General features: G+C 42.8%; 1 protein-coding gene across 4 annotated transcripts in view; it reads right to left on the bottom strand.

The window, feature by feature from the left end:
* Positions 1 to 14,120, bottom strand: part of Otud7a (OTU deubiquitinase 7A) — a 258,141-nt gene that overhangs the window by 31,113 nt on the left and 212,908 nt on the right. For all 4 annotated transcript variants that reach the window (XM_075953308.1, XM_075953309.1, XM_075953310.1 and 1 more), the window contains 3 exons: positions 4,957 to 5,058; positions 1,454 to 1,581; positions 719 to 834 (listed from right to left, as the gene is read on the bottom strand). In XM_075953308.1, the coding sequence (XP_075809423.1) occupies positions 719 to 834; positions 1,454 to 1,581; positions 4,957 to 5,058 (346 nt within the window). The remainder of the gene's footprint in view (positions 1 to 718; positions 835 to 1,453; positions 1,582 to 4,956; positions 5,059 to 14,120) is intronic.

The raw sequence follows: 14,120 nt of genomic DNA, 5'->3' as shown, positions 1-14,120 counted from the left end.
AGACACGCACATCTGTGTTCTTGGTGCCAGCGTTCATTCTTCGTGCTTTGGCGGAGAAATTTTCTGGGCTGGGACTTTTTACTTTAGGACAAAAGAGCAAAAATCAAAGAATACATCTTCTGAAATTCCATGGCCAAATGTGCCTGTTGGTCCAGACTGCTCTTCGTTCCACAGTGAAGCTGGAGCTGGCCTGCAGGAGCAAGCTTTCCTTGAGTGCACACAGCATGCAAGGCCTTTGTACTAAGAACACACATAATGGTCATGGAGTCCATTGGGGAAGCACTGGGTGGTTTGATGATTTCTTGCTTTCAGTGTGACTTGAAACCCCACACTAAGTCGATTAAAGAAAAACTCTATAAACAGTAGCTGGTGTCTTTTTTCAGCCCTGTGTATGCAATGGCAGCTGTAGCAATGGCCACTGTCACAGACCACCTCCAGGTCTGACTAGGCCCTGAATCCCCTAGTTTCTACAGTTTGCGTTGTATGAGGAACCTGAGGGAGACAGGGCTGAGCAGCTCTCATGAACTTATGTGTAGAGAGCTTGGGTGCATGTGTCCAGCCTCCCCTCACCTCCCATATGGCCTCATGTATAACGTACACTCTCTGTCTTCTGCTATCTGGCTAGCATGCAGGGTCATTTACCCTCCTCCCCAAGCTCTTTGAGGCCCTGAGTGGCCAGGAGCTCCGGAAGACCCATGGGGAGCAGGGCAGCACTCACCCACCACCCGTGCCGCTGCCATTCTTGCTGAAGTGTGTGCGAGGCTCGCTGGAGGCCAGTTTTAGCAGCTCTGTCCACTCTCGCTCCCATTCCTCCTCAGTGTACACCAGCCCTGACTGGCGCGAAGGGAAGCTGGTTCAGGAGGCAGCCGCTGTTGCCTGCCTTCACCCTCTCCTCCCACCAAGGCAACAGTACCGATCCACCCAGCTTGACCTGAGCCCCACTAGGACCCAGCTGGACACATCTGTTAGTGTCCCCTGATGGTTACTCTTACATAGTTTAAGAAATTCTGGCCCTTGATTTCAAAGCTGTTGGGAAGCTTCTAATCACCAAGGCCACTCCTGGGTACATGTTAGAATGAGTGAACCTGGTTGGGGCTGACCAAAGTACAGTTTAGAGGACCATCAAGACATTTTATCCCCAATATAGGCAGATTCTTCTTGTGGAGAACAGTGGTAATGTCACCATGGCCAGGGGCTGCGGAGATTTCCTCTGGATTGAGGGGCCAAGGGCTTCTCAGATCAGTGCATGACTATGTAATTTATGATTGGTGTTGGGGCACTGTTAAAGTGCAGGGAGGCTCTTTCCTAAGCACACCAGCATGGCGGGTGTAAGTAGGAATGTGCCGTGGTCCCCCTGGGCTGCGCTGTTGCAACAAGGCTCCCCCAGACTATATAGCACAGTCAGAGGCTGCTCCTGATGTGGCTCCTGTCTCCAGCAGGGGTGGGTACAAACCTCCTTGTTCTGCTGTGTCTGCTGCCACCTCCACCTCCGCTTCAGGGCTTCTCGCTCAGCACCTGTCCTCATCATGGTATAGAGAGCTTTCCGCAAAACCAGGTCCCGGTCGTGAAAGCCCCACATTCCTGCAGCCAGAAGGCCATGAGGGACAGAGAAGGAAGGGAGGTGAGGAAGAGATGAGCCTACGGAAACTCTAAGGGTCACAGCTCAGCAGGCTGGCCTCCCACATGGGTGCAAAGGAAGGAACTATCATGCCAGGCGGCTGTGTCTCTTCACAGACTTGCAGCCCCCCCCCCCCCCATCCCCAGGCTGTGAGTGTGCTTCCCATCCGCTCAGATATGTGAATGAAACGGTACTTCCTGTTCTAACACAACAACAGCAGGTAAAGATCCTACAGTCTGTGAGCATATACTGTAGGGAAGTAAGAAGCGAGGTCGCTATCAAACAGCACATAATGTACCATGTTCGCAACACAAGGGGAGACAAAGCAGGCAAGAACAGAACACATGCAGGCACATGCAGTTGTCTCAGAGGCCAGAAGAGGCTATCCTTGATAAAGATGTACAACTATTATTTGTCAATTAAAAATAAAAAGACACATTGAAAAAAAGTAAGTGGAAATGTTGGATTTGGAAGTGAACGTGGTAGGACTATAATACCGGGAGATAATATGTGCCAGTACTGATAGTGGCCCTCAATTCAGGGTGGGGTGAGGGTGGGGTACAGGTGGGGCTGGGTGGGGTTGGGGCTGGGTGGGGTTGGATGCAGTGATGTTAGTTTTCTTATGAGTAACGCCAGCCACGGAGTGAATTCTTTCTTTTTCCTTCCTTCCTTTCCTCCTTCCTTCTTTTTTATTTATTCATCATTTTAAATTTATTTTACAAACCAAACTCAGTTTCCCCTCCCTCCTCTACTCCTGATCTCTCCCCCCATCTCCCTTCTATCCCACCCTCTCCATCTCCTCCTCCTCTGTCTCCATTCGGATGGGGAAAGGCCTCCCTCCCATGAGAATCAACATCAAGTGAGGCTGGACCACGCTCTTCCTCGCTGCATCAAGGCTGAACAAGGCATCCCACCATAGGGAACGGGTTCCAAAGAGCCAGCCCATGCATCAGAGACAGGTCCTTTTCCCACGGCTAGGGACCCTACAGAAGACCAAGCTACACAACTGTCACCCAGATGCAGAGGGCCTAGGTCGGTCCCATGCCGACTTCCTAGCTGTCATTCCAGAGTGTGTGAGCACCCACAAGCTCAGGTCAGCTATCTCTGTCCCTCCTTTCTTCTTTCTGTTTTCAACTTTGCCATAGTTTTTTTTTCTTTTTTTGTGGCAATAAATATACTTATTTATATTTAACATATCAATATGTAATTGATAGTGAAAGTGTAAAATCTTATATAGACGTTTACTGAGATACAAAGTTTGAGATGTATAATATTTGAGTGGCTACCTTAATCTAGCCAATCTAAAATTTTTTAATTGTAAGCTCATTATAGTAAAGTAGTAGTTACATTGTTAATGTTTTGTTTTGAGTTTTAATATCAAATTTCATTTAGTTTAACATATCAAAATACCATTTTAAGTATATAATCATTAAGAATATGACATTTTATGTTGTTTATGATGCCTTCAAAGTCTAGGTGCATTTTAGAATTACATAGTGATTCTATTGGTAGCAGCTACATTTCAAGTATTCCATAATCTATGGCACTATCATCTGCCATATTGGAAACGCATGTCTCAGTATATTTAATGATTATAGAAGCTTGCAAGTGATTTAACAGGCAAAATGGGTATACCCGCCAGGGTTTGTATGTGAATTTTCCCCACAAGTTCAGGTGACTGGATGTTTGGTCCCCAGATGGCAGTTTTGAGAAGCTGTGGAACTTTTGAGAAGTGAGACCTAACCAAGGAAGTTGCTGGGAAGCAGACTAGACTTTTTTTTTTTAAAAAAAATTTAATTTTAAAAAAATTAAATAATTTTTTATTTTGAGATTTTTAACATTTTTGAGAATTTCATATGAGTACTGTATTTACATCATTTTTTCCTGTCTTCTCCCTCCAGCTCCTCCTCAGATTGATGGCCTGCTATCTTTTTTATTGTTACATATAGACATAGATACGTATAGATACCACCTGCTGAGTTCACTTAGTGTTGTTTATAGATATACATGAATATGTCAGCCACATGTATATGGCTGACAGTTTGGGATTGGATAATCTTTAGGGAGCTCATCCTAAACATCCCTAGTCTGTTTCTTGGGAGCTTATCCCTAGAGAAGACCAAGTCTGTTTCTTGGCAGCTCTGTTTTTGTTATTGTTGTTTTTGGAGGCAGGTCTCACTGGGTAACCTTGGCTATCCTAGAACTCACCATGTAGAAAAGGCTGGGTTTGAACTCATAGCTATCTGCTTCCTAGCGCTCACATTAAAGGGGCATATCACCACACAGGCTCAATGGGAGTGGCAGAATGTGCTGCCCCTGTTGTGGGGAGGAAGCAGGGAGCGGCTGCCTTTGTATTTCCCATTGCTGCCATCACACACACTAGTCTCTAGTCTCATCTCTAGTCTCAGGGCCTCTCTGAGCATTTTGCTCAGAGATCTTTTCAGCATCCTCAGCTTGCCTTGTACTGAGCAGGCTCCACTTTGGTCTAAATAAGGTGTGGGCCTGGCCCTTGGTCAGGTCACATTTAACTAGGAAGATATCTTGCCTAATAAGAGCTATGTTCTTATCCAGGAGTCCTGTTCCCTTGACAGAGACAGTCCAGACAGTCCTCTAGGCCTGAGGAAGAGCCGTAGATCTGATGTTCAGGGCCCTGGTATAAATCTAGACTTGCTTGGCACATGGTATCAACCCTGTGCATGGGAGGACAGAGATTCTAGAAAGTTCATGGAGACTGTGAGTTATCTAACGTTGCCACGCACAGCTGTGCATCCGCTGATGTGGTTCCCTGGGGAAGGTAGCGAATACATGCGCTCTGTACCTAACCGTGATTACCTGAGTATTCCTACATCTGTCTTCTCATCACAGACTGTCTACAGGCAGCCAGCAAACTACCCTGTGCCACACACTGCTCCCAAGTCTTTCTGGTGGAGCCTCATCCAGCATAGCCTCTGAAGATCCCGTGATTTCCGCCTTTGTGCTTTGTCTGTGCTGGCTCCTGCCTACAGTGTCTTCTATTCCTTCAAGTTCTCAGGTCTCAGTAAAGACCCAGCATTCTCTAGGAAGTCCTCATAGATTGCTCCAGAGTACCTAGCTCTAGGAAGTCCTCGTAGTTTGCTCCAGAGTACCCATCTACCTGCTGTCCTTGAAGCTCCTGCTCAAGGTCTCTTAGCGAGACAGGTGTTTACCCCAGAGTGCTTCTTTGTCATCAACCCAGCCTGACTAGAAGGGCCAGGATGCCACAGGCATTCAGAGGACAGCAGCATAAGTGGCTCTATTTGTTATCCATGCATCAGATAGAACCGAGCCTTGCTGGCCTTTGTTGGTGCTGGGGTGCTTACCCAGTGAGGCGGCATGTAAGAGGCAGTTCCCGTCCCCTGTCGTGGCCAAAGGAAGAAGCCTTTTACAGCTTGTGCACACGGTAGACCACCAGTTCAGGCGACCTGGAAAGGAAGTTCACTTTAGAACAGATGCTCAGAAAGGCAGGGAACAGATGTATGTGTGTGTGAGTGTGCATGTGTGTGTGTGTGTCTGTGTGTGCTACACATTCCCAAATATGAATGAAAATTTTCCCTTTCTCAAAACTATAAAGAGAAAAATAGGGTGGGGTGGGGCAAAATAAGCTTTTCTTCTCCAGAGACCAAAAGTTACATAGCTTGTTTCAGTGTCTGTAAAGTATTTTAAACAACCAGATGAATGGTGGAGAATAAGGAAACACAGAAGGTAAGATGTATACGCTTTCTTAAAGGACTTAAATCTGAATACCAGTAAGCATTGAAAAGGTAGTGTATGCACTGTAACACCCAGAACAAGCATCAAAGAGAATGAGCTGAGTTACATTCAAACCAATCCTTGTTGGGCTTGGTTGACACATGCCTGTAATCAGTGCTGAGGTTGAAGCAGGAGGACTGCGCACTTGGGGCCAGTCTGAATTGTCCATTGAGATCTTGTTTTAAAGACTGACTGACTGGCCGACCGACCAACTAACCAATACTATACAATATGCTCCTTGACAGCAAAACCAGGTGAAGAAGGTACTGAGAAATACAGGCAGAAATCTTTCATGAATATGCAGCAAAATTTTCAACATGCAAACAAACAGCTCTCAGATATAGACACCAAAAATCACACAGCATGCAATGTAAGACCTATTCTAAGAATGAAAAGTTGGCTCAATATTAGAATATTGATTAATTAACATAATTCATCATAATAAACTACAGAAGAAGCAGTTCAGATAATCATAAATGGAGAAAAAACATTTAACAAAAGTCAATACTCTTAATTGGGATTAACTAGGGACTCCTGAACTTGACAAGGGACATGCATGACAAATGGTGAAAGAACAAATGCTTGGCCTGAGCCAGAGATCTCTTCAGGACTGGGCTCAAGCCAGGGACCTCCATGGGAGCAGACCCAAACCAGGGACATCTACAGGAACAGACCTGAGGCAGACCTCCACAGGAAAAGGTACAAGGGAGGAACCACCAAAAGAGCAGGCCCAAACCAGCAACATCTGTAGGAACAGGCCTGAGCCAATGACCTCCACCAGAGCAGGAGCAGGTCCGAGGCAGCAACCTCCACAGGAGCAAGGCCTGAGGTAATGATTTCCACAGGAGCAGGTACAAGGGAGCCACCTCTGAGGAAGCAGGCCTGAGCAAGAGACTTCTGTGGGAAGAGGCATGAATCAGCTACCTCCAAGGGAGCAGGCCTAAGCCAGCAACCTTGGCCAGAGCAGTCCTCAGCCAGTGACCTCTGCTGGAGCAGGTCCAAGGCAGTGACCTCAGTGGGAGCAGCCCCAAGCAAGCAACCTTTGTGGGATCAGGTTCTAAAGATGCCAGGGATTGCAGAGCAACCCCTGGGAATGCGGAGCAACTTCTGGGAATACCAAGTGATCTCCAGGGTGACTGGAACCATAGCCCTGACTGCACCACAAGGAGCAGCCATCTGAGTCTTGGATCTACTGGCACCTGGAAGACTGATCACTAGAGAGACAGCCCCAACTACACCAACCACAGGAAAAGATGGGTAGACAAGGTAAGAACATACTCAAGCTGGGTGGTGGTGGCGCACGCCTTTAATCCCCGCACTTGGGAGGCAGAGGCAGGTGGATCTCTGTGAGTTCGAGGCCAGCCTGGTCTAGACGAGCTAGTTCTAGGGCAGGCTCCAAAAGCTACAGAGAAGCCCTGTCTTGAAAAACAAAAAACAAAACAAAGAAAAGAAAAGAAAACAACAACAAAAAGAACACACTCAACACCAAAAAGAGCAACACGACACCAACAATGGCAAGACTTAACACCCAAATATAGATGAAGCAGAAGAAAACAACCTAAAAAATTAACTTTAGGGGGATTTTTGAGGCCCTTTAAGAGGAAATGAAAAATCCCCTCAAAGAAATGGAGTAAAATACAAACAAAAAATTGGAAGAAATCAACAAACCCCTTTAAAAAAAAACCAAAGAAAAAGCAATCAGATGAAAGAAATGATTCAAGACTTGAAAACCAAAATAGACACAATAAAGAAAACACAAACTGAGGGAAATACAGTAAAACAGAAATTATGAGAAAATGATCAGGAACCACAAATATAAGCATAAACAGCAGAATATAAGAGAGAATCTCAAGTGGAAATAGACTCTCATGGGTCAAAGGAAACATTAACTCTAACAAAAGCTTAACACAAAATATCCATGAAATATGGGACACCATGAAAAGACCAAACCTAAGAATAATAAGGATAGAAGGAGAAGTCCAACTCAAAAGCACAGAAAATATATTTAACAAAATCATAGAAGAAAACTTTCCCAACCTAAAGAAAGGTATGCATATGAAGATACACAAAGCTTATAGAACACCAAATAGACTGGATCATAATATCAAAACACTAAACATACATAATAAAGAAAGAATATTAAGAGCTGCAAAGGGAAAAAGGCCAAGTAACATATAAAGATAGACCTATCAGAATTACACCTGACATTTCAATGGAAACAATGAAAGCCAGAAAGTCCTGGTCAAGCGTTATGCAGATGCCAGCCCAGACTACTATACCCAGCAAAACTTTCAATCAACATAGTTGGACAAAACAAGATATTCCATGACAAAACCAGATTTTAACCAATACCTAGCCACAAACCCAGCCCTACGCAAAATACTAGAAGGAAAACTCCAACCCAAGGAAGTTAGCTACATCCACAAAACCACAGACAATAGATGATCTTACAGCAGCAAATCTCAAAGAAGGGAAACACATACACAATAACATTACCAACAATGGAAACTAAAATAACAGGAGCTGGCAATCACTGATCATGAATATCCCTTAATACAAATGGATTCAACTCACCTATTAAATGACACAGGCTAACAAACTGGATATGAAAACAGAATCCATCCTTCTTCTGCATACAAGAAACACACCTCAACCTCAAAGACAGAAATTGCCTCAGAGTAAAAGGTTGGGAAAAAATTTCCAATCAAATGGACCAAAGAAACAAGCTGGTGTAGCTATCCTAAACATAATAAAGGCAATATACTGTAAGCCAACAGCCAACATCAAACTAAATGGACAGAAACGTAAAATGATCCCACTGAAATCAGGAACAAGACAAGGCTGTTCACTCTCTCCATATTTATTCAATATAGAACTTGAGGTTCTAGCTAGAGCAATAAGACACCAAAAGGAGATCAAGGGGATAAAAATCAGAAAATAAGAGGTCAAACTCTTACTTGTTGCTGATGATATGATAGTTTACATAAGTGACCCCCAAAATTCTACCAAGGAACTTCTACAACTCATAAATACCTTCAGTAATGGAGCAGGATACGAAATTAACTTGAAAAAAATCAGTAGCCCTCCTGTACACAGATGATAAAAGGGCTGGGAAAGAAATCAGAGAAACAACACCCCTTCACAATAACCACAAATAACATAAAAATATCTTGGAGTAAGTCTAACCAAATAAGTGAAAGGCCTGTATGACAAGAACTTTAAATCTTTGAAGAAAGAAATTGAAGAAGACACCAGAAAGTGGAAAAATTTTCCATGCTCTTGGGTAGGCAGAAGTAACATAGTAAAGATGGCAATCTTACCAAAAGCAATCTACAGATTCAATGCAATGCCCATCAAAATTCCAGCAAAATTCTTCACAGATCTCAAAAGAACAATTCTCAACTTCATATGGAAAAACAAAATACCCAGGACAGCCAAAACAATCCTCAACAATACAGGAACTTCTGGAGGCATCACAATCCCTGACTTCAAACTCTACTACAGAGCTACTGTACTGAAAACAGCCTGGTACTGGCATAAAAACAGACAGGAGGACCAATGAAACTGAATTGAAGATATCAATCCATACACCTACAAACATCTGATTATTAAAAAAAGCAAAAAAATATCAAATGGAAAAAAGAAATCATTATTTAACAAATGGTGCTGGCATAACTGGACATCAACATGTAGAAGAATGAAAATAGATCCATATCTATCACTATACACAAAACTCAAGTCCAAATGGATCAAAGACCTCAACATAATGCCAGCCACACTGAACCTTATAGAAGATAAAGTGGGAAGTACACTTAAATGCATTGGCACAGGAGACAACTTCCTAAATATAACCCCAGTAGCACAGACACTGACAGCAACAATTAATAAAATGGGACCTCTTGAAATAGAGAAGCTTCTATAAAGCAAAGGACATGGTCAACAAGACAAAACGACAGCCTACAGAATGGGAAAAAATCTTCACCAACCCCACATCAGACAGAGGGTTGATTTCTAAAATATACAAAGAACTCAAGAGATTGGTCATCAAAAGAACAAATAATTCAATAAAAATGGGGTACAGACCTAAACAGAGAACTCTCAACAGAGAAATCTAAAATGGCTGAAAGACACTTAAGGAAATGCTCAATATCCTTAGCCATCAGAGAAATGCAAATCGAAACAACTCTGAGATTCTATCTTACACCTGTAAAAATGGCCAAGATCAAAACCACTGATGACAACTTATGCTGGAGAGGTTGTGGGGTAAAGGGAATATGCCTCAATTGCTGGTGGGAGGGCAAGCTGGTACAGCCACTTTGTATTTCAGTATGGCAATTTCTCAGAAAATTAGGAAACAACCCACCTCAAAACCCAGTAATACCACTTTTGGGTATATACCCAAAGGATGCTCAATTGTACAAGGACATGTGCTCAAATATGTTCATAGCAACATTGTCATAGTCAGAACCTGGAAGCACCCTAAATACCCCTCAACCGAAGAATGGATAAGGAAAATGTGGTAATTTACACAATGGAGTACTACACAGCAGAAAAAATAACAACATCTTGAAATTTGTGGGCAAATGGATGGATCTAGAAAACATCATATTGAGTGAGGAAACACAGATCCAGAAAGAAAAAAAAAACCCTACAATTCACAATCCCAGAGAACCTAGACAATAATGAGGACCCTAAGAGGGACATATATGGATCTAATCTACCTGGAAGTAGAAAAAGACAAGATCTGAGTAATTGGGAGCATGGGGACCATGAGAGAGGGCCTTATAGGAGGGGGAAACAAAGGAAGGGGAGTGGAGAAAAACCTAAAGCTTAATAAAAACAATAAAAAAGAACAGGTGATTTTCTTCTAAATGAGGGAAGCCTAGGATGCCCACTCAACCACTGTGAGGACCTCATACCACACATCCTCCCAGTGAGAGATGCTAAGAATACCATTTGCAGCTACAGATTAGAAAGGAAGAGGCAATAGCCTCATTTTCAGATGATGTGATGGTTTATGTAGAATATCAGAAGGAAATTGTAAAATCCTGTAACTACTTTGTACAGGTCATAGGCGATGAGATCCATGTTCGTGAATCAATTCTGTTTCTGTATACTAGCAGTAATATGTGAGAGTCACAACAAAATTGTAACAGCATTTATAACCTCTCAGAAGTGACTTGGGCACAGATCTATTGCCCATGCCCAGTACTCTCGAAGGCTGGAGAGAGTGCATGCTGATAGGAGGTTAAAGTTCTAAGCACTCTGGGAGGCTCCAACCAAGGGAGACTCTCCATGCAGTGAGGGTGTGAAATCCTACAGACTGGGCGGCTGAAAGTATTCCCCATAGCATGGTTTCTCACAGAAAGGAAACCATTAACGATATGGAATACTCTACCTCAGATAGACTGGAAGAGACAACTCGTTACCATTGGACCTGCAGCACACATATTAATCATGGCAGGGAATGAGCCTGGGTAGAAGCAGAGTATGTAAATGGAATAAAGAGAAGAGAAAGACAGATATGTTGGTAAAAGTAAGTGAATACTGATTAATGTGTAATTAGCGATGTTTCTTGGGAACTAAATTATATGTAAATTAAAATAAATGTCAGCAACGGCATGGATTTTGGCAGTTTATATTATGTGATATAAAGTTGAAGGCCTTCCATTGGACAGCAGACGGTAAAAGTACCAATTTATAGCAAAGTCTAAGAACTCACAGACACATTTTCATAAACTGTAGGGTAACATCCCAACTGTCAAGGTAGTGGGAGGGAAGACAGAATAAAAAACCAAAAAATCCCAAAACCAAAAACCAAAACAACAAAACACCCTTAAATAACTTCAAAGAGGGAAAAACACCCACTAATACACAAAAATGCAAGATAAAAGATTTAGATTTAAACAGGAGAATGCATTCAAACCAAATACATATTGGCACTTATACTAAACGTGAATTAATTGAACCCTCTATTAGTGATTCTGGATGAGGAAGTTCTGGAGATCTACTGCACAGCCTGGATCCCATCGTTAGTGAAACCACCATATTGTACACTTGAAATCTGCTCTGAGAGAAGTCGTACCTGTCTTCACAACACCCCTGTAAAATCTAGGGGACAAGAAGACCTGGCATTGGCAGGATGCTCCTGCGTCTTGCTGTGCCATGAACACTAAAGTCATTTGTAGGGGAGCCTTTACCTAGTGCCCAAGAAACTATGGCAGCTGGCTGTGTTTCCAGTGTACAAGGTGATGCTTCATGTGCATACACATTGTGAAATGACTGCCATAGTTAAGTTCCTTAGACTGTCCACTGCCTAGGATAAGGCCATTGCTGTGTGAGAGTATGACTTCTCTCAGAGTTTGCGGCTGGCTAGGGCTACACAATGCATTCCGGGCCAGCCTGAGACTCTGCCTCAAAACAAAACAAACAAAACCAAAAGCAAACAACCCCCCAAGAAAAACCCAGAGTTCAACAAAAAGAGACTAATGCTAGCAGGTGTTGAACAACTGCAAGCCACTGCCTCGTTTGTCTTGATTTCACTTCTTGTTAGTGAAGTGAAAAAGTGATTCTAACAAAAGCTGTTAATGCTTTAAAAACAATGAAATACAAATGGAAAGACTTCAACTCAGCTGTAAATTTTAAGGTTCTCAAAAGTGTATTCAGTTTAGAGCCAGCACATTAACAAAGTTTAATATAATAAGCTTGTCAGTATTTTGTTCAGACTAGTCTGTGATCTGTCCCCCAGTGCTGCCTTCAGTAATTCTGCTTTAATGGGAAGTGTTTTAATAGGACGAACTAACTATGCCCTTAATTGTAAATGAAATATGTATTACATGTAATAAAATGCACACTACAAAATGAAATGAATATGAAGATGCTAATGCTTATGCTAACAATGGGCACATCCTTACCACCTGCAAATCATCTTATTGAAGCTGAATGAGAAATGCAATTAGGAGCCTTAATTAACAGTATCCGTGGATGGCCTGTTGGAGACACAAGTGGGAATACTGTGCAATCACTTAGCAACTTTTTGTCTCTCGGCTGTGCAACAGCAATCTATCTCACTTGACTTTTAAACGTCTCTTTATAAAGTACCAGGCTGGGAGATATTAAAGCTATGTTACTACAAATTAAAAGAAAGTGATAAGATTGGTTTTAGCAATGACAATATACTGACACACTTAATTTGAATGTAGGCATCCTGGTCCACATCCTGAGAGCATCTAAGGTGCAATGACTCCCTGCAGCAGTCCATGAACAGGGGTAGATGGGGGAGGGGGAAGGGAGTAGTCTAGTTAGTTTTCATCAACTTGACACATGTTCTAGTCAGCTAGAAAAAGGGCAACTCAACTGAAGAATAATTGCCTTCATCAGACTGGGCATGTCTGTGGGGACATTTTCTTGATTAATGATTGATGTGGGAGAACCCAGCCCACTGTGTGTGGTGCCACCACTGGACAGATGGTCCTGGCGTATATAAGAAAGCAGGCTGAGCAAGCCAAGGGGAACAAGCTAGTGAGAAGCATTTCTTTTAGTTCCTGCCTCTTCTTATTGGGTTCCTGCCCTGAGTGTGATGGATGGTGAACAGAAATATAAGCTAAATAAACCCCTTCCTCCCCAAGTTGTTTTTGGGTATGGTGTTTTGTCACAGTGATAGAAAGCAAACTGGGACAGGCAGTATGCTAATGATTAAGTGGCCTGTATATATGAGGACAAGCCTCCAGTTTGTCCAAAACAATAGCTTTCTTCTCTCATTCTTTTTAATAGAGCAGAGCATGGGATAAACACATGCTGGCTAGATTAGTGTGTCTCTCTATCCTCACTGTCTCTTTACAGAGAAGGAAACCAAGACCCCAGAGAATAAATTAACTTGTACATGCTCATTCTAGAAGAATCAGATCTGGACCAATGATAGTTTCTTCTACGTGGAAACACTTGCTCTGTAAGCTTGAGAATCTGAGTTTGAACCCCCAGAATCCACGAAAATGTCAGACATGTCTGTGCACTCCTATAATGCCAGCATTGAGGGACAGAGAGAGGCAGATCCTGGGTTCATTCTGGCTAGCCACCATGTTAAGTGTCAGGGTCAGTGAGAGACATCATATCAAGTCAGTAAGGTGGACAATGACCGAAGACACCTGCTCTGACTTCTACATGTTGATGCATGGGCCCAGAGACTTGTAGACTCATGTACATTCACTGTACATAAACTATAAACACACACCCACACCCCAAACAAAATCCATACATTCTTTAATCGGGTCCAGAGACTTGGAAGTTCTTGGGTAAGATGGCAGATTAGAAGCTGCCTCAGTTGGATGCTGTGAAGGAGAAGAGCTGGGGCAACAAGGAACAGTTCTGTTCCAAAGAGGGAAAGGCGGGAAGAGCATTTGCCTGAAGATGCAGGGAACAGGAGCAACTTGCACATGTTTCTTGCTCCACTACTTCCTGGCAGGAAGTGTGGCCATGCACTGGAGCATGGTCAGCACCACACTCTTAATGAAGACTGTGTTACCCTGACACCAAAATCACACAAAGAAACAACAAAAACAAGAAGAAAATTATAGACAATCCTCTTTGATGAACTTAGATGCAAAATTTCTCAATAAAGAACTCACAAGCTGAATTCAAGAACATATAAAAAAAATCATGTACTGTAGTAAAGTCGATGGCATTCTGAAGGTACAGGGTTCAACTTGCACAAATCCATAAATGCAGTATATCTGCA

Source organism: Microtus pennsylvanicus, chromosome 18, assembly GCF_037038515.1.
Source record: "Microtus pennsylvanicus isolate mMicPen1 chromosome 18, mMicPen1.hap1, whole genome shotgun sequence".
NCBI lineage: Eukaryota > Metazoa > Chordata > Mammalia > Rodentia > Cricetidae > Microtus > Microtus pennsylvanicus.
The sequence above is the reverse complement of the archived record's forward strand: the minus strand, read 5'-3'. Positions and strand labels throughout refer to the sequence as shown.